General features: G+C 45.7%; 1 protein-coding gene across 16 annotated transcripts in view; it reads left to right on the top strand.

The window, feature by feature from the left end:
• Window positions 1-23077, top strand: part of CLIP2 (CAP-Gly domain containing linker protein 2) — an 80510-nt gene that overhangs the window by 45731 nt on the left and 11702 nt on the right. For 8 of the 16 annotated variants that reach the window (XM_040532886.1, XM_040532883.1, XM_040532885.1 and 5 more), the window contains 8 exons: window positions 3308-3432; window positions 6907-7120; window positions 8033-8230; window positions 9383-9486; window positions 11906-11966; window positions 16287-16391; window positions 17976-18920; window positions 22575-22632. In XM_040532886.1, coding sequence (XP_040388820.1) covers window positions 3308-3432; window positions 6907-7120; window positions 8033-8230; window positions 9383-9486; window positions 11906-11966; window positions 16287-16391; window positions 17976-18920; window positions 22575-22632 — 1810 coding nt within the window. The remainder of the gene's footprint in view (window positions 1-3307; window positions 3433-6906; window positions 7121-8032; window positions 8231-9382; window positions 9487-11905; window positions 11967-16286; window positions 16392-17975; window positions 18921-22574; window positions 22633-23077) is intronic. The other 8 variants (XM_040532890.1, XM_040532896.1, XM_040532891.1 and 5 more) reach the window with 1 other exon arrangement.

The raw sequence follows: 23077 nt of genomic DNA, 5'->3' as shown, positions 1-23077 counted from the left end.
CATGAATTGTGCCTGGTGTTGTGGGGAGCGGTCCCTGTTGGCCTGAATTCCACTTTTTTTTTTTTTTAATTTTTCCTGAGCAGTACTGGAGTAAATTACAGCACTGCACTGCTCACAGGCCCTGGGCTGAGGGCAGCTGTTAGGAGGTTCTTGCTGAGAGCATGAAACTGCAGTGGGGTGAGCAGGAATGGGGTGAGCAGGAAGGACGTAAGGAGAAGGAGCAAACTCGGGCTGCAGGGGTCTGACTTGCAGCAGCCATATCGAGACATGCCTGGTGCTAATCGGGCAAACTGTTTAAACGATATATCAGCAGCTCTGCTGAAGACAGCGTCTGGAAGGATTAGCATCATTGTCTTTTCAGCCCTGGGATACTGGTATGAGTCCAATTTTGTCATTTTGATGAGAAAACCGTAGTAAAACATGATGTCAGTGTTACTACAGATAGCAGGAAAGGCGTGTGGATGTCTCTTCTGTGACTGCACATTGCTTTTCTGACTCTCTCGTTAAGGACAGGAACCATTAAATATCCCTGGTTTTGTGTTCTGAATGTCAAGCCCAAGACGTTCTTGGGACTATTGGAGGCCTTTTGTTGAGGAAAGGCCAGGTCAGGACGATGGTCTCTAGTCAAAGGCATGGAAAGGGCCGTGGGAGCCAAGGCAGAGAACTTGAGGCTGGATCTGAACTCCCCAGGAGATTAGAGGTGGTTGTGTGGCTCCGAGGCTGCTGGAGTCCAGATGGAGAGGGTGGACCGTGGTGAGCTTGATTTAAGCTAATTATATAAGGGTTTCTTTGCTTCAGGTGAAAACATGGAACGCTAATGCTAATCAGAAACCCTCCAAAACAGAACAAAAAAAAATCTTACTATGTCAATACTGTTTGTTTTTTGAGCTTCAAAAAGGAGCTGTTTTAGCTGCTTTTCTGTAAAAAAATAACTATAACTGAAAGTAATAACACTTTACATTGAGTAAAATCCCATTCTCTTGGAAATGAATAATCTCGCTGACAATCTTGGTGAAGTATTAAAAGCTCTTCTGAAAAGGTTTGAGAGTTTTGCTCTGGGAGCATGGTATAGCAGCGAGGTGTGGGGAGAAGGGGCAGCTGAGCGGCTGCGAACCGCCTTGACTTAGGGTATGTGATTGCTGGCCCTGCTGGCTTTCTCAGGCTGCTTCTATCCTCCTTCCAAGGTGATACTTCTGATTTATTGAAGGGTCTAATAAAAACAAATGCTTCTGTTTTGATGAGACTGTTCGTTGTGCGCACTGGTGCGACCTGCCAGCTGGCTTTTTCCAAAACGCATTATTTATTTTAGCAGCATTAGCAGATTATCGGGGCTGAATAAATCTGCATGTCTGAGGCGGATGAATTTTCTAGGCTGTCCATCCATGAGACTTTGTGTGCCTGCCAGAAGCTGGGAAGTTCAACAAGGGGTCCAAATGCTGACCAGTGAGCATGGCAGCCCGATAGCAGCGCCTGACTGTGCTCCCAGCCCCATCGGGGTGAGGGAACCTGGGCTGTCGGGGAGCAGATGTGGGCATTTGGGACAGAACGGGGAGAAGATGATCCTGTGTGGCAAGTGTGTGCTTCATGGAAAAGACAGAATAATCAACCCTCAAAAGGGAAATAAAATCCATTACTTTGGAAACAAAGAATCCCATAGCCATCTGGGGGGCTATGGGATAGCCATTTATGACTTTTGGGTAGGAACACAGCCTGCTCTCTTACTGTCCTGCTCTGGTGCTCTTAGGCATGTATATATTAAGCAAACTTTCTTTGCTGTTTGGAGACTCACATTAGTGGAGGGAGCTCATCGGGTTTTTAAGGAGTTCACATGAGGTTCTGTGGGGTCAGAATCATGTGGCTCTGTATCTGTAATTAAAACTCGATTGAAAAAAAATAAAACAAGACTGCTGGTAAGCTCCCTCCATTGTTATAAATGGCGCTAAGATGAATTGCATCTTTATTGAATTCAGCTTGTAGCTAAAGAAATGTACTAGAATGATATTAAATCATTGCATTAATATTAAGAGAATAATTCTTTCTAGATTAGGATAAATCAAAAACGAGACTGCTGTTTGACTATGAGCAAGTGGTAAAGAATCTTACCGAAACTATTCAAATCTGTAACTTGCCAAGTACCCTTACCGAAATGAAGTTCTTTCGCTCCAGGACATGATGTAGGACCAGAAAGCTTTCTTCTGATACTTTTCCTGCTGGCTAATATTTTCTTCCTTCCTATAGAACTTCAGAGTGTTTTTTCCATGAGCAGCACTTTGCTACATCCCTAGTGGGAAAACTTACAGAGGACCAGCTCGAGCTGCAGCGCAGCCTCCCAGGACTTGAGGTAGGACCCAGGCTTCGGAGCTGTGCTCCCTGGTCCTCTCAGGTGCAGTTATTTTTAGGCTGGGAAAACTCATTTGCCTTTGCATAAGCAATTTCCAGAATATTTAGTGATTAAGAATTGGTAAAACTGTGACATCCCTGGAACGTAAGCTGGAGACTTCTGCATTTCTCCATCACTGATTTCTGTAGGGTAGTAATATTTGGTTTATACTGCTTTATGTAAATTTTAATATTAAAAAAAATTAACCACCAGTCATTGAAGTTAAAAGCTGCAAATTTAATCTTAACATTTTCAAGCTTTCTTCCTTGAACCTAGGCTTAACAGAGAAGCCAAAAAAGGTTTAAATTATATGCTGGGTTACTTGAAATACAGATCTTTAGAATATCCCTCCTGCTTTTCTGTCTTTCTTTTCTCAGCACAAATACGGAAAGACACCTGTAGACACTCTCGGTGTAAAGGCAGAGGCAGCTGATACAGCTTCTGCTCAGTGAAATGTCTTCTGGTCGCAGTGATCAAAACACAGCCTTGTGCATTGCTGACTTTTGCTGTCCTGGGGTCTACTCAGGGCATTGAGAGCTTTAAGTGCACACAGGGGAGCAAAAGGTGTGACTTCTCTTATTTCTCTGTGCTTTGCAGGAGGCAGGTATAAGCTGTGCGTGGAGAGCTTAAACTCCTTCAAGGTCTGGCAAGCAACTGCATGCAATTAGTTGGTGTTTTCATTATATTTGTCCTGACATCTTCCAGGCAGACACGTCCAGAAGTGGGAGATTTGCTTGTAGTTATTGGAGAGGCATCTTTGGTGCTAGGAGAACTTGACATGAAAACCGTCTGTTCTGGTTTCATTAGATCTGAATCAGAAAATGCTGATGTCTTTTTCTCGTTCTCTCTCCACATCTGTTCCAGCTTTAACTGACTTGCAGTAACGCTAGCGTTTGTCTCTAACCCTCAGCATTTTACCTCCAACAGGTTGGCGGGACAAAGACAGGAGTTGTTCGCTACGTGGGAGAGACGGATTTTGCCAAAGGAGAGTGGTGCGGCGTGGAGCTGGACGAGCCCCTGGGGAAGAACGACGGGGCCGTGGCTGGTACCAGGTACTGTGCGCTCCCAGCCCCAGCCTGTGGGTCCTGCGTGCCTCCTGCGGGGACTGGGTGCCAAACTCCATTGGGTCTGGGAGGGGAGAGTTGATGTGTTGGGTTGGATGTTATAAATTGGGAGGAAGAGTCCAGTTTTGAGTCTTTTAAGCTATGGACTAACTTTTCCGGGAGATAAAATAGAAGCCTCATTACCGGAGCATTTTATAGCAGAATCAGGTAAGGTCTGTACATAGAGAAGTAACCGGAGTGGCTGCAGGAAACAGGAGAGAGTAGAGAGAGAAGATACTAAATTGCACTGCACTTTGTTTTTTGCTAGGAGTGGGTTCTGTGATTGGGTTAGGTCTGCTTTCTACCACACATGTGCTTCATAAATAAACTTTCTTCTAGCACTGTATCTGAAATTGAGCCTGTCAGAACTATAGAGAATAAAGTTCTGACTTTTTTTCTGGCTTGATGGCCTGATTCTGGCTTTTCTGGCCTTTTTCTTCCTGGGAACAACTTTCCAAAGATCTGAATGAACAGTTGGTGGCCCTTGTCTGTTCTTGTAGTAATTCTGTAGTGCTACAGCTATCTGCTGATCGATCTTATCACCTCTGCCTCGATAGTACCTCCACTATTTTTGTTTCAAAAAAGCCCTTGTTAGTGTCTAGAAAACTAGACAGGGACACCTAGCAAGCTTTCTAAGAAGCAGTATTTCTTTTCATGTAGAAGCTAGATAAGGGAATGACCCCCAGCCTCAGGTGTTGAGTTTGGCGATGCTTAGACCTGAGTTATATACAGCAGTGCTTTGGCCTTGGTTCCAGTACAGGTGGAACTGATTTCCTGTCCTTCACAAGTTCCTTACAGGGGAAATACAGCTGATTTCTCAGGGCTCCTTAAGCAAATCTTACATTAAAGGTGAGATTTAACTTTGAAACTACTCGGGAACTGAGAGTTCTTCCATTGGTAGGTCTCAGGTTCTGTAATAAAGGCTTCTTGTGTTGAATCAGCCTCTTTTTGTCCAGCAGTCAAATATTTTCATTTTAAATAAGAGAAACGCTGCTTTGTTCAATGTCAGGGCAAGAAAGCAGTAAATGATTGGCAGCAGATGGCTGACTTCCAGCCTGTTCTCTAAAGAAAAGAACCAGAATGTGTCATGGAGTGAAGCCAAGTCGCTGCTTTCTTTGTCATGCACGATAAAATATCTAAGCTTCATCTTCAGGGTGCTAAGAAGTGATTTACTGTCTTTGTGCATGTGGAATGCGTGGAAGGCAGATGTGAGTGGTAAGGGTGCTCTCTCTGGCTCTTGTCCTCACGCTTCTGTTGCTGTGTTCTGAAATCCCAGTTTTTGAAAGTCATCTTTCTTCTGAAACCACTACATCATGGTTTTATTTTGCTGTGGTGTGCACTGTGTCTGCAAGGCTTCTCTTTCCTGTTTTATCAAAAACAGGAACAATTGATTCCCACAGCAAGGATCAGGGAGCAGAAGCAAATTCAGAGGTTTTGATTAAATAGAGGAGATTGAAGCAAATCTGTACGGCATGCCTGCGTCTTGTGTCTAAGCTGATTATGCAGATCTTGTAGCAGCAGTGAACGCTAGCCAACACAGCAGTGGTACACAGGCACTGTCCAGCTAAGGTCTGTCTACCAAGCATCTGGCTGCAGGTTTGCAGCACTGTCCCTCTTCATCCCTTGAGCCTTCATCTAACCTTCTGATTTTTCTGCAGTGAAAACGGTTCGCTGGCACCTAACAGGATGGACTGACTTCAACAGCAGGGTTCTGGAGGAAGGCCACCATACTAAAACCCACTCCCTTGGGCCACGCAGGCACTCCTCAGACAGTGCTCCCCACATTTGTCCTGGCCACTCAGGATTCCTGGTACTGCCCAGAGTTTGTCCTGCCAGAATCAGGCTGGTAAGAGGCTGTCCAGGGCTCCGGAGGCTCTCTGCTTTGGTGGCTGTTGCCATCTAGTGAGCATCCTTGGTCTGGCTGCCTACCACCAGTGCTCACTGCTGCAGTTGCTGTCTGATACAGCAGGAGAGCTGGGTCCAAAGGCAATCTGCTGTCCCTGAGTCGGTGGAGGCTGGTGGAAGGAGGGGAGGTAATGTGGAGGCAAATGAGCCAGCAAAGGGCTCCGTCACCATCTTTGCTGTCGTGAACTCTCCTGGTGAGCTGGTGGCAAAGCAGCCAGAACTTGAGGAGGGTCGCTTTTTTCTACCTTGGGTCTCCATTCTGGAACAAGGCCAGCCTGTGGTAGCGCTGCCTTTCTAAACCCAGGAGCCTGTGTTGACAGCAAGCGTAGGGGTCTAAGTGATTTTGGGTGGTAGGGTTTTTTCATTTTTTTATTTAAAAAAATTGAGTTGAGCAGGTGTTTGAAAATTAATCACTCATCTGGGTGGAGATGAGGCTGTTCTCTGGCCTCTCAAGCACAGAGGTCTGCCTGTGACACAGCCGGGTGACTGCCAGTGCTTACGAACAGAAGGCTTTTGGGAACCAGCTGCTTGCATCTGGAGAAAGAGCACTTGTGCTAGGAAAGCTGGGTTTGTCATTTATTCATTAGAATCTTTTTTTAATGCTAACATAGGACAAACTATTATATGGCCCAGTATTTTGTCCTAGCCTTGCTACTGAGGCTTTGAGAAAAAATTCTTAAAGTGGAGAGTGTTGTGTTGGCTCTTCCATTGACACAAAGGGACATGATGCCTGGAGGTTGTCTGGGTTTATTTGCTACAATGCAGCTGGCTAGCAATAGGTAGGCCCAAGTTCTAAGGGGGTTCCCAAGGTTTGACACTGTAAGTTTTGCTTATTTGTTCAGAGAGACGTAATCATCAGGCTCGCTGCAGTTACCTGATACTCCATTTTTTTTATGCTTGCTTCTTTTAAAGTTTGTTTGCTTGGGAACCAGTTTCCCTCTCCTCTCCACCCGGAGGGAACGGCACACACTGGGAGTTTGGGATAATGGCATTTTTAGCTGCAAAGTTAGGAGGGGAGGAATGGCAACTCTTGTTCTGGGAGGAAAAACTTACCCATAGCACATTGTACAGAGCTGTGTGATTTGTGCTTTTTTATTTGACACGCTTTGCTGTGTGACTTTTCTGCAAAGCAGGGTAGAGAGCACAGACATGCAGGTTTCGGGAAGGCTGTTTGCTTCTGGAAGGAAGGAGAGCGTGTGCTCTCGCTGTGTTTATATGCTGGGATCCTCGTGCTATCCGGGCTACCAGCTGGTTCTTTCCTGGCAGCTCATCAAAGCGTGCCTAGCAATTATCTTGGGCTTCCCTTCTTAATCACCACAAGTGAAAACATGGAGGTTGCCACTGCTCTAAGTGGCAGGAAAGGAGAATAATCCAGCCACTCGCATAAAGGGATCAGTCACAGCAAAGCACTGAGAGATGAGCTGGGGTCATGTATTGCTTGGCAGTGCTGCTCTGCAAGGCTTGGGCGAGGTGGATGCTGCAGCACTTGTGACCTGGAGCATCCCTCCTGTGTTACAGGTATTTCCAGTGCCCCCCCAAGTTTGGCCTCTTTGCTCCCATCCACAAGGTGATCCGGATCGGCTTCCCGTCTACCAGCCCTGCCAAGGCCAAGAAGAGCAAACGGATGGCCATGGGGGTGTCTGCCTTAACCCACAGCCCCAGCAGCTCCTCCATTAGCTCCGTCAGCTCCGTGGCATCGTCCGTCGGGGGCCGGCCCAGCCGCAGCGGGCTGGTAAGTGGCTTGTCCCACAGACTGCAGCCTCCGTCTGTGGCGGTCTGGTTCTACAAACCTGGGAGGGCTGGAGTTTTTGTTCCAGCAGCTGCACTGGGCATGCAGCTTTTTTTTTTCTTTAACCAGATGCTGAGCAATTGTGACCATTTAAAAAGTCCAAGGTGCTATTTGGAGTGGGATGAACCTCAGCTCCGCTGTTAAGAGCAGGTTTTATTACAAGATCCCTGCAAAACAATGCCATTGCTTCCTGTCCCATATGTTTGCATTGCAGTGAGCTATTCTGTTAAACAGTTATGCCTTCCAGCTCCTGCAGCGACCACGTTTTGCCATGAAGGGGTGACTCTGTCCTGGATCACATGCCTTGTGCTTTAGAAGGTGCTCAAGAAGGCAGACAGCAGAGCCGGCAGCAATATCATTAAAAGCTCTAGCTCTGACGTAGCATGTGCTGCATAGCACCTGCAGTCATCCTGGCTGGGGAAGAGAGTGCAGTACCCCTTACTGGGAGCAGATCCAACCAGCCCGTACCAGCCTCCAATTGATATAATTCCTCCTAGCTGAGCTTGCTGTTTGGGACTGCACTAGTGCTGGGAGTTGATAAAATGCATTTTAAAAGGCAGATGATACAATACATGGTAACCTTTCCTGACCTAATTCCCACCCCATGTCCTGTCCTTTGGGAAATTATTCTTCCATTGTAGTGTAGGAGAGCTATTGAGCTTGCAAGCAATGCCCAATCTTTTTGCAGACTCATTAACACGACTTGTAGGGCCCAGAGCTGGCACTACAGCTCTGTACAGCATAATAAATAATCAGTAGATGAGGTATGTTTCAGATTTGACAGGGGACTTTAGGCTGTTCTGGGCTGGGGAGGACACAACTTTACTCCTGCCTCTTTTTAACTCTGTTCTCCAGCTGACAGAGACTTCCTCACGTTATGCCCGAAAAATCTCTGGCACCACGGCTCTGCAGGAGGCGCTGAAGGAGAAGCAGCAGCACATCGAACAGCTGCTGGCAGAGCGTGACCTGGAGCGGGCTGAAGTTGCCAAAGCCACCAGCCACATCTGCGAGGTGGAGAAGGAGATTGCCATCATGAAGGCCCAACACGAGCAGGTAGGAGGTAGCACGGCTTCCTCGCTGGCACTCTTAGGGGAGTTTCAGGTCGTGATAACGTTATCCCTGTGCTGCAGCTACCTGATTTGGAAACTGGGCTCTGAATTTCTGCCTTTTTTGTGGGGTTTGCTTAACCCACCACACAGGAAGCTGAGGCTATTTCTTCATTCCTGCTAGTGGGATGTGCTCTCTCTGTCCCAAGGAGGGAGCAGAAAAAGGGCTGTGCCAGACAAAGGGCTGGTGATATCTCTGTCTGACGGATCAATACATCTGAATGCTGAGATGCAGGTGGAAAGCAAACTCACTCCCCTTGGCCACCCACTCTGGCCTTGGCCGTGACTGCATTGCAGTGTTTTTTGATGCTATCAGACACTGCTGAGGACACCAGCTCAGTTCTTGCACGTCACCGCTTTCCTGCCAGAGGGGAATGCTTCGATCACATTAACGGAGTCATCAATCATAAGGAAAACAGGCTGATCGTGTTAGCATTTTGTTTTTTCCACAAGGATTTAAATAGATGGTATTTTATCCACTCGAGTGTTTAAAGAAAAGAGCTACAGGTTTATGCCATTCATCAACGTATGGCTCTTTAACCACTGCTCTTGCCCTGAATTCCTTGCTTGTGTTTATAAACCCAATGCAGCTACCAGGGAGTAGGGGTGATGCTGTGTATCTTTGTGTGTTGGGCCATACCTGCCTGTCAGAAACGGAGAAAAAAAGTGGCAAATCAACTGCAAGCTGAAATCTTCCTTGTGTAAAATATTTCCCAGTAATTAACAGTAACAAATGAATTCATGCAATTCTGAAATGACTCTTGCTTCATGACCAGGGCAGAACTGGATCGGGCAACCCTGGGCCAGGTTTTCAAAACTGTTCAGGCTTGAAGTGTTTAAATCTGATCAGAGCTGGATTATCCAAAGTGTTCGAGTCAGAGAGGTGCTGAAACACAGATCAGATTTACAGCTGGAGGAGATTCAGCAGTTTTTTTGATACTTATACTGGGCTTTTTGGAAAATCCACCTTCTTACAACAGTAGCTTCTGAAACATAATCAGAACCTTCTGTTCCCTTGTTCTGATCCTTTTTTTTTTTAAACAACTCTGAACTTCAGACATGGTTAACTTTTGTGACTTGGGCTCTTTTTCCACTGCAGTACGTCACAGAGGCAGAGGGAAACCTCCAGCGGGCACGAGCACTGGTGGATGGAATGCAAAAGGAGAAGATCGAACTGCTGAACCAGCTGGAAGAAGAGAAGAGGTAAAACAGGAGTGAATGGGTGTGGGGGAGCTGAAATCATGGGGGAGATGAAGCTTGTACCCGAGAACATCAATCGTTGGATCTAAGGAGAAAAAAAAGTTACTGGGAGGGTCATCTTTGGATGTCTTCTCATATTTTAAATACGCTGTGCTCCCCTGTCTTGGCCACTGTAGTCTGCCTGCATGGAGGAAAAGGCGGTGCTGCTTCTAGTAACAAGTTCAGAACAATGTTGCTGTAGTTGCATATCTGGCATGACTTATTTAGGGATGGGAGTCCAGTATGGTGACTTCTCCCATTTGTTGACAGACTGCTGCTGATCACAAATGAACAAGGAAATATTTCTAGTTAGTCTCATACATTCCTGTCTTAAGGCTCTTAGAGGTCACTCGATGCTGTATCCTCCTGTTGGGGTTGCAGTGAGCTGATTTTCTGTGATGTGAGCAATATCAGGGTTTTTGAATGCGCTCTGTTGAACCTGCCCCCTGTTGCAAACTAACTGAAAGGCAGGAGACAAACAGCTAGGACAGCTCATACTTGGCACGGTGGCTGCTCTGCTTCTCTGCCAAAAGATGTTGCATGGTCGGACCCGCTTCCCTGCCAAATGCGTGTAGCGCTTCAGACAAAAGACATTATCAGCTTCCATTCCTGATTATGACTCCAAGCTGCTGGCACTCGTGTGAGGACCCTGGTAAATATTTGACAGGCTACTTGCATGTCCAAGGGCATTTGACAATGCTAATGATGCACTGACAACACAGTGTGGGCAGTGGTTTTATAGACCGCTGCTATTTGGTCTTCAACTAGCTGTGGTCTCCTGCTGGGCAGTGAAGTTACTGAGGGTTTCCAACCTTCTTCCCTGTTTTTTGGTTCCTGACACAGAGCAGGGAGAAGCAGCATTATTAGTCTGAAAGAATGGAGGGTTCTGGTGACACCAATAATTTTGGAATTTTGTACCGTAACCAGACTGAGCCATGTCACTGTGTAAACTGAAATTGCTCAGTAAAGAAGGGAATTGGGTATCAACAAGGAGCAAAGCCTTTTGCCTTCAGGTGTTCTGGGTTAACGATACAGTATAAAATAACAGTATTGAGTTGTAAAGAGAACTCTGCAGGCTGGGCAATCCCAGGTCCCCATACTTTCTCCACAGTGTGGCTTTGCTAAAGACTGTTGCTTTCCCCATCTATTTGTTGATGTGCTGCTAATCTTGCAGACCTTTCTCCTGAGGAAGGCAAGTCACACCGCAGTATGGCCTTGCTATTGTGTGATTCGCTGCCTCCCCACGTCCCAGAGGCCCCATCTATGTATGTATGATGATGCATACATTTCCTTTTTGGATAAGAGTGAAGATCTGCTTGTCGTTTTTGGAGGCCAATTGCTCCATATATATAATTGAACGCTCCAGTGGGAATGGAAGAACATTTCTGTGTATTAAGTAACTGGGGAAAATAAACTGAAAATGGTGTTGGTTTCAATTGAACAATGCTCCCTGAAGATGAATTGTTGTTTCGTGCACAAGTCTCCGTGTTCCCTGGGTAGGCAGCTCACTTTCCCAGCTCTAGGAGGCCCTTTAACCCAAGACAGCTGAGCTATTTCCTAAATATCAACAGATGCCTCTTCTAATTAGAGGAGGTTTAGACGAGGAAGCTTGTTTATGAAGTTAGATACGTACACCCACAGCTATTTTTATCTGTAACTGAATCAGAGTCCTTACATCTGGCTACCAGTGCAACATCCTCATTATTGCCTTTTTTAATCAGTAAAGAGAACAAAGAGGGATGAGTTTAGCAGGAGATTGAATTACTTTGAACAGAAAATCCAATCAAGATACAGACTTTGCAAAAGACTCTAGGCACTTTTGAGTTCGTGCGTGGGGTTTTATGCGTATTTATCCGTGATTGACCTGTACAGCTTCTGAAGGTTTTTCTGCCAAGGTAGCTCACCATTTCCATGTTGTGGCAACATGAAGCATTGCTCACCCTCTGCCAAGAAGGCAGAGGCTCTGATTGCCCTGGAGTATTTTGTATGGACCATTTGCATTTGGCACAGGAATTGCCCGGTGCTCTGCTGCGAGATAACAGGGTCTAAGTAAAACAGTGAAAACTGTGGCTTTACTATTTTCAGGATCCCGGTGTCAATGAACAGCAGTTGTGCTTGCTGAGAAATAGTACAGCAGGAACAGCGTGTCTGGGAGCATGTACCTTACAAAAAGGCAAATGCTTGCTACGCATGGGCTTGCTTAACTGTCTTGCTCCTTGTATCTTGACGTTTAGCTTCTGCAGAGCTGTTGATATATAAAGTTTGCATCATTTTTTCTCAGCTTTTTGTTGTGCAGGGAAGGCCCATGTGCAATGGCTGCCTGTAGGTGGGATGCTAATCTGGGTGTCACTGATAACTTTGTCTCTCCCTTTCCCTTCCTCAGGAAAGTGGAGGACTTGCAGTTCCGCGTGGAGGAAGAATCCATAACAAAGGGGGATTTGGAGGTAAGCCCCCTCACCGAAACTTGAAGTTGCATGTGTGGCCTTACGTTAGTAATTTCTGCCACCTTTTGTTCAACTCTGAACAATACAGTTCCTTTAGTGATGGCTGCGGACCTGCTGCAAACACTGCAGTATAAATTGAAGATTGTTCTTTGGTATGTTGCCCAATCACTAGTAATGCCAGGAGATGCCTAGAATTAATCCTATCCAGCCAGCCTGGCTATGAATGTTGCCATGAGTTGCCAAGCAGTGTTAAAAACTGATTATCTGAATGCATTTTAACGTATGTTTTTCCGCTGTAGAAGTGATTTGACTGCTCTGTCACTGTCCCTGCTGTGTCCTGGTAGAGGTTAATGGGCACGTGCAGTCTCTCAGGTGAGAGATGCTATTCCATTCGAGCCCAATGCCATGTATTGTATGACCTGTAGTATCCTCCTGTGGAGTCCTCTGCCCATGGGGTTTGACACTAGAATACCCTTTGGTTTGGAAAGGCTGGTGGTCTGAGCAGTGCTGCTGCAATGAGTGTTGCACAAACTGGAAGTGGTGTTAGGAGCTTGTCCTGTCTGAACATGAGACTTTTCAGTGCAAAGAAAGAAAAGGAAGTATTTCTGTGAAGGCAAGGGTCTGCTCTAAGTGTGTAAATTGTGGGATTTCCCTTATCTTCAGTTAGAGTGCTAGGTTAGTAACAGCCAGAAAAATCAAAGGACCTGCATCAATCATATCAATAACAGGCCAGGAGAAAGTGAAAACTAAGCAGTGGAGCATGTTGCTGTGGCTTTGACCCTCTTGGTTTAAACCTCTCCTCTTTATCCAGAAGAGAAAGCAGAGTAATGTGTTGGACAGGGTATAAATCAGCAATGCACTGATAGCAGACCTTTGCTAAAGGACGAGTGCAGTTTCTGTCTGGTCAGTGAGTACCAAATCAGGTTTCTGTTGATTCCTGAGGTCTTTAGATGATCAGTTTCCCCCAGTGCTTTAGAGAAGAAGGGTGATTGATCCATCAGTCCCTTTGAAATAAGTGAATCATTCCTGTATAAGCTTTAGGTGTTTAAGACTAGTTGTGGAGTAATGGCAATGGAGCCAGGGTTAGCTAGCAGGTGTATATATGTATTTTTTAAGTACATGTTCTAGCAAGATGGTAAGATGCTGTGGCATAAACGCTCCTGTGACTGCAGGTCCCAAACTGGGGATAGATCTGAATTTCAGTGGGTTTGGAAAGGAGCTGCTTTGCCATGAGGATGTGACCAAGCTTCTTGCAGGCTGACAAGGTTCAGTCCCAGCTTCCACCTTCTTCTGCTCAGAGGAACAAATACCTTCTTGAGAAAGAGTCATGGAGCAGCTTGGTTTTGGGGCAATCCACAGAACTGAGGGTTTCCCCAGGGGTCCAGCACCAGTGGCGTTGTAGGAGGGTTTGGCTGTGGTTAGTGTTTACATCCCATCCTGTCGGATTTGGATGCTCAGACTGGGTGATTGTCCCATTGGAGTTTAATTCTCACCTTCATTGTTTGTTGTGGAGACGGTTGGGATTTCCAGTAACAAGTAGATCGCTTAGCTCCAATCTCTGATTGGAAGGCAGGGTGATAAGTGCTCCTTCCTGTTGCAGTATGTTTCCCGGGAAATAGGTGTTCTGACATCCTTCTTGTAGTCACTACAAAGCCAGCGGCTGCCAGCACAGCTCCTCACATCCCTAGTTAGAGGTGAATTAACCACTGAAATACCAAAAGCAAAACCCAGTGACGGTTGTCTCCCCACGTAGGGTCTTCCAGCCCTCTTACACCAGGAGCCCCTCAGAGTACTGGGAGGTGAGTGGTTTGTCTTGCCCCAGTTTCTCACCAGAGGCTGTTCGTAGCGCCTCTGTGGAAGGCAGTTAAAGGCCATACCAGGCATGATGGTAAGAAAATATTATCCCCTTCTCTATGGATCTAGGGTTTCCCTATAGGACAGTATCTTCGTTGACACTCGGATTAGATTTGGAATTCTTCAGCATTTGGAGATACGGGTCCAGTACTTGGACTTTTGGAAAAGAGGAAGGAGCTGTGCATTTAGCCTTGAAATGTAGTCGTGAACTCAACCCTCTTGGTCCTGGTTGGCAGTGCTGATGCTGGAGTACCTTGGAAGATGGAAAGCAGTGGCAGAAAGGGGGCTGGGGACAACATGACTTGTATGAAAGGCTTTTTATGGTAGAAGGCTTGTTATAGGAAACATTAATCTCGTCAAGGAACAGTCTCATGGAATCTGTGTGGTACTTTGCACACCAGTGGGAAATCTAACTTGAGGCTGATAGCAAGAAGTAACCCTAAAATTCAGATCCAAGCTTCTTCAAAGTGCAGGAAAACTTTGGATTTGCGAATGAGCCATACTGACTAGGAAAATCAATTTGCATAAAATACGAAATAACACAGGACTTCAATGCAAATCTTAAATAAAGCCATAGTTAAGGACTGTAAAACAATTGATCTAATTTTCTTCCCTGATTTTTCTCCTCCTCTATTTTGATACATTTTTCCAGACTTGGAAAATAGCAGGATTGGTAGACACTGAGCAAGAATGCCAAGTGGAGCTGGGGTAGCTTGATTGGAAATATGAGTGCCAATCTCAGGAATCTCGAGAAAGTCTTTTGGGGAGAATCAGAGATTAGTTTTGTAATAGGTTGACATCTTCAGGTAGCTTGTATCTGACTTGCTGCCACCAGTTAAGGTAATTTCAAAAGTATACATTGCTGAAGTTTCACTTGGGAATTCTGGGCAAGTGTAAATTGATGAAAATTCGTTAGTGTTAACAGAATAATTATCCCTGTAAATAAAATCAAGCCTGGAGCTCCATCTTAGGATGTGGATCTTAAGCTGTGTAGAGAGTGGGAGAAGCCACTCAGTTCAAAATTAAATTTTCTTAATTTTCATGAATTAGGATGAATTCAATCAACTTTTCATTTCTGTGATATTATCTGGGGTGTTTGATAGTGTCTGGGTTCTTGAGACCATATCTTTTTCTTCCTTTGGGGTTCAAATAGGCCACATAAAATACGGAGTAGACTGACTATATCTGGTAGTTGATCTTTACCTTCTGTGAATACATGTAAAGTTATATCTTTCAGGCCATAAGAGAAACATGGGTTTTTACAAACTTCAGTTCCTATCATTTTTAGACAACTAGCTAAAACTTGGTTTAAAAAAAAACAAAAAAAAAAACCAAAAAAACTAGGACTGGTTCCAGTAGCAAGAGCAGAAAGCAATTAATTTTATGGAAAATAAAAGGTAAAAAAAATCCAGTTCTGATCAGAGTGGTTTGTTTTTTGGGGGGGAGATCTAGTTTAATTCAAAGGAATATATTGGTTTTGTAAGCTTAAAAAAATAAAAATGCAAAGACTGGAGTTTGCATGCATTTTTCCCGTATATTCCCCTCTTTTATTTATGGGAAATTTCACATGATATTACAGTGGTCACTGTGGATTCCTGAAGTTTGCCACCAACTACCGCTATTTGGTACTTCTGCTTTAAAGGGAAAGAGTCATGAAGCACTGCACTGAGTCAATGCTCTGGGATTTGGGCAGGTTATATAAACTTGTGTGTGTAGCTCACTCATTTGTGTTTTGTTGGTTTTTATTTAAGGTGTCTTTTGTACAAGGCTATTGGTCTTAGTGTTTAAAACCACTTTGAAATTCATAGCAGTCCTCTTCAAACCTGAAGCACTGATTTATATAGCAGTGTGGTATCTAAATTTATTTACTTCCAGTGCAGCATATCTTTGGTTTTAGCAACCTGCTGTGTACAGTATGACCTGCTTTTTTTCCACCTAGTGCAGGGTTCAAGCTGTCTCCGGAGCAAAAAGAGGAGGGGAACTTGCAAGCCTTTTCAGTGTGCCTTGTGACTTTTCTTGAGGAGAATGGAGAATCACTGCAAGGTCTTTGCAGGAGAATCCTTGCAAGGTCTTTGTATTCTCTTGCGTGGTGCAAGGGCCTTGTACTGGTGGTCCTCAGCGGTGGGAGCTTTGCTTTTTAGGAAGTATCTTCAGTACAGCATAGATACAGGAAAACAGTGAAGCAGCTTGTTAATGCAGAGGGATGTTTTCCCTCCACAGATACCACTTTCTTGTGAATAGCCTCTGTGAGTACCATGTAAAATCCCGTGGTAATCACTTTCTGTTTGGCTGGATTTCTCCTGCTTGTTTGGATCTTTATTCTCCTCCTGTTGTGAACTGCCTTTCCTTGTCCTGTACACTGAAGATGATGTTGCAGCCTTCTCTTTCCCTCTCCTCTCCTCTCTCTCTCCCCTCCCTCCCCTTTCCCATCTCCACTGTTCTTCTTTTTTCCCCATGTGTGACCAGACTCAGACGCAGTTGGAGCATGCCCGAATACGGGAGCTCGAGCAGAGCCTGCTGTTTGAGAAGGCACAGGCTGAAAAACTCCTCAGAGAATTAGAGGACACCAGGGTAATCTGCCCCCACTTGCCCTGCCTGCAGAGCGGCGTGCTTCTTCCCCGTGCTGATGCTCATGCTTTGGGTTTCTTTTCTGGTTTGTGTTGTTGATTGGTTTTGGCTTGAATTTAGGCTTCCCTGGTTTTTGTTTGGTTTGATTTTTATTTGCTCTCTCTCTCCTGGACGTGATAGCACTATATATATCCTAGCTTTGCTGCTTGTGGGGAGGATTCATTTCTCAGACTGAGTTTGCTTCTCTGCCCCATGCCACCATTTGACCCATGAGCTCTTCACAACTCATCATTCAATTAACATGCTGGAATAATACCTGCAACCCTGCACAATTCATTCTGCCTAGAGGCTCCCCGAGGCTGGGATAGGAAATAACATTGCAATCAGCATTCCCTGTGCCCCTGCTCCAGCCGTGGGAGCTGCGATTTGAGGTGGAGGATAGCAGTGGTGAGTCCAGGTGGAGCAGCTCTGATCCTCAGCCACGCTGAGCCAGCAGCAGGACGTGCTGCCTGTATGAACTGTGTGCCCAATCCTAAATGCAGCCCCACGTGGGGGAAAAAAAGCTTTTTCATGCTGTTGTTGTGCGGTGTGGGAAGCAGCAAACTTGCTCCGGTGAGCCTGCTTCCCATGTAATGGATTTGTTAGAGCTGTGGAAAACGCAAATGTGGGGTTTTTCCAAAGGGCTAAATGGTTCGAATGCCCCTGTGCCCATCTAAAAGCAAAAACACCCAGCCTCCCGGGCTGGCGGTTAGCGGGGGAAATGGCGAATGAAATAGAATTGATCGCTTGTGTTTTGACGCTGGAAGATTTACTTGGTTTCTTGGTTTCTTCAGCCTTTTTCTAATATTTCACCCTGTCAAATCTCCTCTTCTACATCCATCGCCACAGCACGCTGAACTCCCTGTGACCAGCAGGTAGTTCAGCCCCGTTAGGCTGTGTTCAGACTGTCAGGCACCAACCCACAGACCTTATGCTCAGTGTTAACCATGGCTAGATTTATTGTCTTGCATCCTCTAGCCTTCTGTGTCATTTTTAACTTTGCTAATAAACTCTAACAAGTACTCATATGTAAAATCCCTTCTCCTTTTTACACCAGGGTAAACAAATTACACTGCAGGTGTGGGGTCTGTAGGCTGAGGATTGCTGAGCACGAAGGGAAACACGATATGTTTAATGCTGGTTTCAATGCTTGTGATACTCCTGCATGTGCAGTCACATTTCCTCTGTGCATCATCTGGCAAGATGCCTGGTCTGGAAATATAATGGCCTTTCGGGACATTATTTTTCATAAACTGCTGTTGCTGCTCTCTAGCAAATTTCAAGGGTTATTTCAAAGGTATGTGTTTATCTCTTGAAAATAAGAGGTTCGTATTCGAAAAACAAATTGTAACTGGCACAAAGGCATAGCAGCTAGCTATAATTACCCTGGTGCAAAACTGTACTCAGATTGGAGGGCGCTGGGTTTTCTTTTTATTTGAACCTTGACTAATGTACTTTGGATTTACTTCCACTGAAGCACGTTTGCTAAAGGGAAGAGTGCAGCGATGAGAGGTGGGCACTGACTTTGTCTTCTCTGTCACGTTGCAGCTAACCACGGTAGCGGAGAAGTCCAGAATCCTGCAGCTGGAGGAGGAGCTGAGCCTCAGGCGCAGCGAGGTGGACGAGCTCCGGCAGTGCCTGAGGAGCTCTCACCAGGCAGAGGCTCCCGAGCATCACCTTGGCTTGCAGTCAGAGGCTCTTCGGTTACGTGATCAGCTGCTGTCTGCCAACAAGGAGCACCAGAAGGAGAGCAGCCAGCTAAAGGAGAAGTACGAGAAGACACTAAAGAAGTACCAGCAGGAGATGGAGAAGCTGAAAGCCATCAATGAGAAGTATTCACAAGAAATCGTTGACCTAAAGCATAAGGTTCAGCAAGCCACTAACGAGAACATGGGGCTCATGGACAACTGGAAGTCCAAGCTGGACACGTTAGCTTCTGACCACCAGAAGTCTCTGGAGGACCTCAAAGCCACACTGAACACTGGCCCTGACACCCAGCACAAGGAGATTGTGGAACTGAAGGCAGTGGTGGAGAGTATAAAGATGGAGCACCAGCTTGAGCTGGAGAACCTGAAAGCAAAGCATGACATTGAGACAGCTGTTCATATAAAGGAGAAAGAGAGCCTCAAACTGAAGTTGCAGGAGGCTGTGGATGAAGTGGAAAAAAGCAACAGCAACTGGAAAATACAACTGGAAACCAAAAGCAATCAGCACCTTCTTGAGCTCCAAGATATGAAGGACAAGTGTCGAGATGCGGAGCTGAGGGTGCATGAACTGGAGAAACTTCACAGTGAATATAAAGACCAGACACAAGCAATAGCTTTCTTGAAAGAGCAGATTTCTTTAGCTGAGAAGAAGATGTTGGACTATGAAACGCTACAGAAAACAGAAGCCCAGAGCAAACAGGAGATCCACAGACTGCAGGAAAAAGTGCTTGTCTTAGAGAACAAGCTGCAGTCCATGGAAGCCCTGCATCCTTCTCAGCATGCAAATGTATGCTTTTCGGGTCACTTTGCTTATTTGTTATCACTGTTAATAACACTTCCTAGGGGTAGTGCTCAGCTGCGGTCTTGTGCAACTCACTGAGGCTTCTGTGCCTCAGAGTATTTGGATGTTTTTAATTTCCATTGATAATGCTTTTTCTGCAGAGCATCTCCACGCTGAGGGTTTCTTCCCGTTCTTGAAAGCCAGTACAGTGGCACGGGTAGAAAAGTGAGAGTCGAGAGAAGCAAGTGGGCCACATCTGGGTTTGAGGCTACATTAGTTCTGTGGCAGCAGAATAGGGCTGTCACGGTTTGGTAGAAGCAGACTCATTCTGAGCAAGCAGCGTTCTTAGCTGGAAAAGCATCATTTCTACAATAAGTCTGTCCTCCAAGGAGCTGCAGCAGCCTCAGTGCATTATCAAGCAAGGCCCTTTAGGGGTAGGTGGAGGACAGGGTGAAAAAAGAGGCATTGCCCATGCTGAGAGAGAATGCACGGCTTGCTCAGCGTGTGGAGCATGATTTGAGAGCCTCTGTTAGGGGGACTGAGCTGATGTGTTGGATGGAAGGTGTGTGCCAGCAGCGTGGCCTCACAGCATATTAAAGAGACAGGGAAAATGCTGCCTGTGAGGATTGCAGCGGAAATGCTGCTGGCAAGGGTCAGGGTGACACCAAGCCTGGAAAATAAAATTGAATGAGAGTCCTGAGCCTCCCAAGGAAGGCTAGAATAAAAGCAGTAGTAATATAAAGAGGTCAATTTCTTTTTTGTGACCTTTGTGTGGTTTTGAGTCTTTTTTGTCTGTTTGCCATGGGATGTGATCCTGGCTTTGTGGCATGGCAGAGGGACATGTGTTTGTTCGTGGCTCGCTCACATCTTCTGCTCTAGAGTGAAGTGGGGAGATTGCCACTCCTGGTTCTAGACTGGACCCCTCTTTGTGTTTGGCTTTTGCATGAGAAATGAGCTAAAAGACAAGTTGCAAGTTGGCTCCATGGGGATGAGGAAAATGAAAACGAGCCATGAAATGCGCATGTTTTGAGAATATTCATTTGGTGTCTGTCCCTGGGGATACAATCTGTTCCGTGTCGAGGTGTCAATGAAGTGAACATAATGCCTGTGTTTAATTTTCCAACATGAGCAGTCCCACTGAAACCAGTCGCACTGCGAGGCAGCAAAGTCAAGCCCGCGAATTACTGTCGGCCAAGTCAGAGCTTTGTGCCTGCAAAGAGACGTGCTCAGCTGGCTGGGAGAGGAAAGCCTGAGGAGGGATCTACAGCATTAGTGGTGTTTCAGGGGTTGCTCAACATATTTCCTCTAGTAAAGAGAGTCATGAACAATAAGTACAGCTGTGGCCCTGGGAGAAGTGGGTTGTTATTACAAGACATCACATATTATAGCCAAGATTTAAACAAGAATGAATGTAAAAGAAGAAACTGGAGGCTTGTTCCAGAGCCATTTAAATAAATGAGAGGGCTCTGGGGGACTTTATTGGTGTTGGATTAGAACCAGGGAGTCTTGAAATAATTATTTTAAGTGTGTGTCAATTAAAGTCAGGAAAACATGGGAAGAAATGCATGGGTGAAAACTTTTGAGTGTCATAGGGTAAATTCTATTTTAAAAAGTCATAGCTAATTTAATGTGACTGTAGTATTAACTGTCCAAATATTTTAAGCAAACAAATGTGTCTTGTGATTGAATGTGCCTTCTTTCCTTCAAGTGAGAGCCATAACTCTGTTTCCAAAGAGCTGTTAAATAACTTTCCGTACCAGAAGTACATCAGGCAGGATATTTCTCCCCCCTTTGGGTGTGCTCCTGTTTCTGCTAAAACCGTATCCTGCAGCACACGCAAGCTCCTGGGGCTTGACCTTGGGGCTTTCAGCAGCGGTGGCCGCAGCAGCTGCTGGATGGGAACCATGTGCTCAGGTCCCAAAGAAGGCTGCTGGCCCTGAAGAGGCTTCAAGTGCTGAATTTTAGCCTCTGCAATGGGAAGTTTGGGTTTTAATCGCTGCTGTCAGCTGTTAGAAGACATGGGCTGGTAGTTGCATGGTACCAAAATTGGACAGGTATCAAAATTTCTTGCTGATGACTTACCTGAATCTATCTTTAGATGAAGCCTGGAATCTAGGAAATGGGTGTTAGGCAGTTGTGTGCAGCTGAACGGTGCTGTAAGGCAGAAACTGTTTGGTGCAGGGAGAAGTTACCCTGACGGGGGCAGAGGTAAAGTCTCCTGGGATGGGTCAGATGTCCCTTGGGCTGGGGATTGTGCAGTGGCCACCCTCTCTCCAGGGTGTTTGGGATTGCCCTGGGATCTCCTAGCCGCTTGCACTGGCTCTGGAGAGGTGTGGTGTAGGATTTTGTGGGAAAAGAAGAAGAAACGGGAAGGGATGCGAATGACAGGATCCCCAACTAGATGACAGCCTGTGCTTCTGGTGGGTGACCGTGCAGGACTGAAACCAATGTCCCTGAGAGCACACTCACATCTTATTGCTGTTGTGGCTTAGTTCCCGTGGAGCCTGGGCATAGTTTGATGCCATTTGTCTTGCTTTCTCATGGGACTGTCACTTTAGAGCAGGAAGGCAGGCAGTTTTTGTGCCTTTCCTGAGGTTTTCAACAATGCTGAGTGAACGCCTGCGGGGTTTTTATTGGCATTATTAACGTTGCAGGCAGTGTGATTCTGTTGGCAGTCTTGTGGAGCTAAGCCTGTGTGCTTCATGTGCAGGGTACCTGTGGGTAGCGCTGTGTTACTCCAAGATGTCCACCTAACGAAGTGTATTTGCACCTGATGAAAAGAAAGATCTCTTCCATGTTCAAGGCTCACTGAGATGACAGATAAGATGGAGATCCTCAAGCATTGTTTTGAGTGGGGGAACTTGCAGCATTGGTGACAGTGGGATGTGTCACCAATTTGGGACAGTGTCACCAACGGGATTGGTGACAGAACAGTCATCCTAAAGGGTGTGTTTTATGGAGAAGTGCCGGATTAGGAGACTAAAATACTAACATACCTGCATTGCTGGCTGAGTCGAGCTGTATTTGCAAGGCTGTGAGCTCTGCAGTCACACTTTTTATTGCAGTATGAGCAAAAGAGGGTGGGGAAAAGACAGAATCCTCTATCTGGACCAGCATTTGCTTTTAATCAATATCATTTGTTATCTATTAGTTATTATCTTATCAACATTTTATTGCTGTTCTTACAACTTTGGATGCAGTTAGATTCGTTAGAAGCCAAGGAAAACTTTGCCTGAAAGGCCTCAAGATGAATGCTGAGGAGCACTTGCAGCCTTTGTTCAGGCTGAATGTTGGCCATCGTTAGCCCCAGGAGACTGGTCTGTATCAGAGCAGCTCCTCCATTGCTCTGAGCACGTGGAAGCTGGACCCAGAGCTCGGGGGGGAAGTCTGATCCCTTCTCCCTTTGGGGTGAATCTCACTGCTGTGCTCAGTCAGCTCTTGCTTGTGGGCACTCTCAAACAATAGCTGTTTACCTTCAGTAGTACCCAACTGTAGAAGCAGCTCCACAAAAGCCTTTGTTTCCCACTAAGAAGGATGTAAAACATCCTAACGCAGATGCCAGGTAGACTTCTGCTTGGATGGGGCTTTGTGGCTCTTGGTTTTGCTTTGAATCCTTGGGTTAAGGGCTGTTCTATCTTTCATATTTTATATTTATTTCAGATGATTGAAACTAATGACATTTCAGAAGAAAAGATAAGGATGAAGCAGACTATGGAAGGTATGACACTGTTCTTTTTGTCATGGAGCACCCTGTCCTAGGGACCCTTTCTCTGACTTCCTGCTCTTGCAGGCACAGCTGTGTGAAAAGGGCTTAGGAAGTCGTTTCATCTCCTATTTTGCTGCGTGGCATTTGTTGTTTGGCTCTTCTCTGCCCTCTAAACTGAGCAAACGTAGAGGTGGATGTTTGTTTTTGTTGCACACTCACCATATAGGTGGTGCAGGTTGGAGACAGATCTGGGGAAATGGGCACACTCCATCCCATCAGGGATTTTACAGCAGGTAAAATGCAGTCACTAAATGTAATTTGTATCTACCATTAGCAGTACTCTCCTAGAAACTTTTCTTTAAGCTTACTAAAGCTCACTATAAATCAAATCCATCCTTTGAATAAAGCCCAAAGCTTAAGCACTAAGGAAAATTGTGTAACGTAGCTTTGAAATTGA

Source organism: Cygnus olor, chromosome 20, assembly GCF_009769625.2.
Source record: "Cygnus olor isolate bCygOlo1 chromosome 20, bCygOlo1.pri.v2, whole genome shotgun sequence".
NCBI classification, from domain to species: Eukaryota; Metazoa; Chordata; class Aves; order Anseriformes; family Anatidae; genus Cygnus; species Cygnus olor.
This window is presented reverse-complemented; position numbering and strand designations above follow the sequence as displayed.